The following is a 4,454-nucleotide window of genomic DNA, read 5'->3' as shown; positions in this document are numbered from 1 at the left end:
CTAATATATATATATATATATATATATATATATATATTAAAATGCATCTATGTCTAAAATGTATAGGTGGTATAAATGTCCACAGATACAATTTTGGAATAAGCAGTTAATAAAGTGTAATTTTAATTCCAACATGTATTCTTCAATATGTATATTAAATTTTTTTAAACTGTGTGCACAAGTTATGTTTTGCACAATCATATATATTTAAGAAGCAAGAAAATGTGTGATATCTTTGTAATAAATTTGCATACATGGTTACATCACTTAACATCGCCTGTATTTTTTACATCAGTATGTTTTTCTACAAAGTATTTCAAAATCAATGTAAATACAACGAGTGCATTTGTACGGACAGGGCAATACATTTTTTAAATATTTTTTTTCAATATTTAGCCTATATTTACAGCGGTTACATCGGCTATATCAAAAACCATAGGCATTTTATTAAAGACATTCAACAGAACAACTCCGATGTATATTAGCGTTTTAAACACAACTCGATTCAATGATAAATTATTGAATACTACATATAATTTCTGATTGGCGACAAAAACGTACCTCAGAAAACGTTGATCTTGTGAAGTAACAGTGTTGTTCCTGTAAAGCGTGTCTTCCAAGTTACACCCGCAGCTGGATGCAGCAGCGCTGACTCTGTCTGTATCCTGCAACACTTTTAAACGAGTTCACGCGCTTCACCGCCTCCCACCAGCACTGCAATCTGAAACCAGACATCACTACCACATTATGAAAGTTACAGACGCCTCATGTGTCCGCTGCACATGACTGACGTCATACAGCTGGGGATGCCCTGAAGCCCCGCGTGCGGATTCACATGCACCAGTAATGCTTACTTTTCCATGGTTAGTGGAAACAGACAGACAGACAGACAGACAGACAGACAAAGAGAGGTACTGATAGCTGAACAGATATTAAGTAGAATCAGACAGACAGAGAGATCACCACCAGCATTTTTAACTGGTCATTTATTAATTTATTCATTAGTTAGCAGATGCTCGTTTGAGCTCATATACAACAGAAAATAAAAAAGATGAACACCAAATCTAAGTAGTGTTTATTTAACTCCTGTAGGCCAGATAGCACACATAGGCCTACGTCTGCAAGATGTCTGTTGAAGATCGCTTAGCATCTGCTGTGAACAAACATCTGATAGACGTCTTTAAGATGTCAGTTTTACATTCATTCTAAATCATAAACATCTTAAAGACATTTTCTAAATGTCTATTTGACATCTGATAGGAAACAAACGTATTGCAGATGAGAAAACACTCTAAAAAATACATCTTGCAATTTGTCAAATAGACGTCCACGTGATGAACGTGTGCTATCAGGGGGCGATGTAATATGGAATGCCAAACGGGTCACATTTCGCCATTAACCAGATGCCTGGTGTGCAGAAAACGTTTTTAGACGAAAAAACGCCGTAAAATACGGCGTTTTGTAGTACGGACGGCGTAAATTACGGCGTTTTCACAGCAGAACCGCCGTTAATGTCGGCGTTTATTGATGAAATCCAAAACGCCGTTAATTTCGCCGTATGGCCATCCATAATACGCTTAAATCATAAACATCTTAAAGACATTTTCTAAATGTCTATTTGACATCTGATAGGAAACAAACGTATTGCAGATGAGAAAACACTCTAAAAAATACATCTTGCAATTTGTCAAATAGACGTCCACGTGATGAACGTGTGCTATCAGGGGGCGATGTAATATGGAATGCCAAACGGGTCACATTTCGCCATTAACCAGATGCCTGGTGTGCAGAAAACGTTTTTAGACGAAAAAACGCCGTAAAATACGGCGTTTTGTAGTACGGACGGCGTAAATTACGGCGTTTTCACAGCAGAACCGCCGTTAATGTCGGCGTTTATTGATGAAATCCAAAACGCCGTTAATTTCGCCGTGTGGCCATCCATAATACGCCGTAATTTACGGCGCTCCGTTTGACAAAGACGGCGTCTCTAATGTTTAAAACGCCGCAATTGACGGCATTTTGGGTGGTAAAGAGCGGCGCAATGGACGCCGTTTATGGACGTTTAAAACGCAGCAATTGACGGCGTTTTCTGTAATGTAAAAGCGCCGTAAATTACACCGTTCAAGGGATAATGAACGCCGCAACTGACGGCGTTTTTGATATTACAGATATTTTAAAACTAAAATATTTAAAAATATGTGTTTTCTGCACACCAGGCGTCTGGTTAATGGCGAAATGTGACCCGTGTGGCGTTCCATAGTGTAACAGCAAGAACACACACAGATTATGCTGCGACCCAACAGACAAAAGCTCATCTATCAGTTACATTAACGCCTTTACTCCATCGTTTATTCTTCATTTATTTATTTTACATGTATATACTAAAGGTCTCTATGTTCAGGTTTACAGGGAACTGAGAGCCAGTCTAAGTAGCAGGACCCCCAGCAGCAGGACAGGGCTGGAGCTCAGGCTCATGGCGGCGTCGTGGAGATCCCCATGGCTGTGGGACTGGTGAGGGCCGTTACAGTCATCATTGGAGCAGCATTCCAGCTTCATCTCACCATTGCTCATGTGAGACTTGTCACAGAAGGACTTGTAAGCGCATGACTTCATCACAGAGTCTGCGGTGAGGGAAACACATTGTGGCACCACGAATCAACACTTAAAAAAACATCTGCTCAGTCCAAACATTGCTGAAGGATACGTCAAATAATCCATGTTTGGTTTGCACATTTGGTTGTGTGTGTGTGCAATCCAGCATAAACAGTATTATGTAATAGTGATGACCGGGGCTAGTTGTCACAAGAGTTTTGTCTCATTAACTGCAGGTTGAGTCATAACTGTTTGTTTTCTGTAGCAGTGGTTTTGTATATTGGTTTCAAACATAGTCTTAAATCAGCATAATTTTTTATGAATTCAGTCTTCCAAACGAAAATTTCATGTTTTATTTTCAAGCCATATACATTATAGTAAACGTGTAACCATGTTTTTTTGGCATATTGACTACCATTTGTATAACCACAGTTTTACAATAGGCTTTAACTAGCCTATAACATTTATTATTATTTATTAAAATGTTTATTAGTCAAACCTATAGGCCTTTTTGATACTTTGTACGTTTCATTATACGTTTTAGTCGCTGATTCCCAGCAGCTACGCGAGTTTTAACACACAGGATTTATCTTTTTAAAACTATTTTCTTTCATGTTTAAATTTGACTAAAACTGCCATTAATCTTTACTGTTTCATTGCAGGTTCCATTTGGACAATTACTTATTATAGTGTATCGTGGATTCGCATCACAACCAATATTCTATTCCTGTGTCTGTGTCTATACAGAAAATGCATTTAAACAACAGTGTACACACACACACACACACACACACACACACACACACACACACACACACACACGAGTAGAGTAAAAACGTGTGACAACTAGCCCCGGTCTCCTCTTCTATATTAAACTGAAACACAGCACAGACATGGTCAAGAGTGATGTCACCCCCGAGTGGTCAACATGGGAATTGCAATATGAATCACTGTATTCAGTGTGTGCATGTACTCACTGGGTCCTCTGATGGTAGAGCAGGCATCTGCATGAGCAGGACACACAGACGAGCCCTGCCGGTGACACTCGTCCGGGTTAGTAGCTACACAGGTGTAACACTTCAACCCCTCACCTTCACACATCGGACAAGACAACACAGCTGATCTGAGATTAAACCACTTCAAACTCTATACAGATACTAATAATCATTTCACAAGGACAGTAGGAATATAAAATGATTTATGTTTTGCTATCCGCTGTTATTATATAATAATTGTTGCTTCGTTGCAAAAATGTATAGAAAAATTAGATTTTATTTATAGTAGGCTATATCCCTATTACATATTTAATACATATTTATTATAAACAATAACAACAGTAGTAGTAGCCTATTAATAATACACTTTTTGTATACATGAATACACAGATTTCTCATGTGTGACAAAAAAATATATGTTACCATTTTTGGATAACACTATTTTACAGTGTTATATGTACTTATAGTAATAACAGTAAATTATGCATAGTTACATCCAATAACCCAAAAAGGTGCATGTTGTTAATTAATATTACTCAGTATTTGTTACACTGTAACAATGACTCCTTAAAATAAAGTAGGCTATAAACCATTATTATAAGTATTTTTGTAAAATCTCGATTACAGGAGTATTATCATTCAAAGTAATTGCAGGATTAAATTAATAACCATAAAGATCTGTTTGGTACTATGCAGATACTCACTGTGTAGCACAGCGGTGAACAGGACCAGCGCGGCGAGGAGAGTCTTCATGTTGAGGAGGTTGTATTAGAAAAGTGCTGGGACAGTGTGGAAGTCTTAACAACAAAACACTTCAGCACCTCTCCATAATCCTACAGTGAGCATCCATCACATGAGCATTACACC

At 37.9% G+C, this 4,454-nt stretch overlaps 2 protein-coding genes across 3 annotated transcripts in view; both read right to left on the bottom strand.

The window, feature by feature from the left end:
• Positions 1-1,216, bottom strand: part of LOC107687596 (lysyl oxidase homolog 2A-like) — a 25,331-nt gene extending 24,115 nt beyond the window's left edge. The window contains exon 1 of the mRNA XM_016484988.1: positions 562-1,216. The gene's annotated coding sequence lies outside the window, so the exon portion shown is untranslated. The remainder of the gene's footprint in view (positions 1-561) is intronic.
• A 430-nt stretch (positions 1,217-1,646) lies between these two features.
• On the bottom strand, positions 1,647-4,454 carry LOC107688532 (CD59 glycoprotein-like). 2 transcript variants are annotated; one of them, XM_016486225.1, is made up of 3 exons: positions 4,292-4,454; positions 3,570-3,710; positions 1,647-2,621 (listed from the first exon to the last, which is right to left on the bottom strand). In XM_016486225.1, exons 1-3 carry the CDS (start codon positions 4,338-4,340, stop codon positions 2,404-2,406), a joined length of 408 nt encoding a protein of 135 aa, XP_016341711.1. In that variant the 5' UTR covers positions 4,341-4,454; the 3' UTR covers positions 1,647-2,403. The 2 variants fall into 2 exon arrangements, with proteins under 2 accessions (XP_016341711.1, XP_016341719.1); XM_016486233.1 differs by having other exon boundaries at positions 1,650-2,621; positions 3,570-3,683; positions 4,292-4,450.

The sequence above is a fragment of the Sinocyclocheilus anshuiensis genome, unplaced genomic scaffold (genome assembly GCF_001515605.1).
Source record: "Sinocyclocheilus anshuiensis isolate Anshui unplaced genomic scaffold, SAMN03320099.WGS_v1.1 scaffold205, whole genome shotgun sequence".
In the NCBI taxonomy this organism is placed as follows: Eukaryota; Metazoa; Chordata; class Actinopteri; order Cypriniformes; family Cyprinidae; genus Sinocyclocheilus; species Sinocyclocheilus anshuiensis.
The sequence above is the reverse complement of the archived record's forward strand: the minus strand, read 5'-3'. Positions and strand labels throughout refer to the sequence as shown.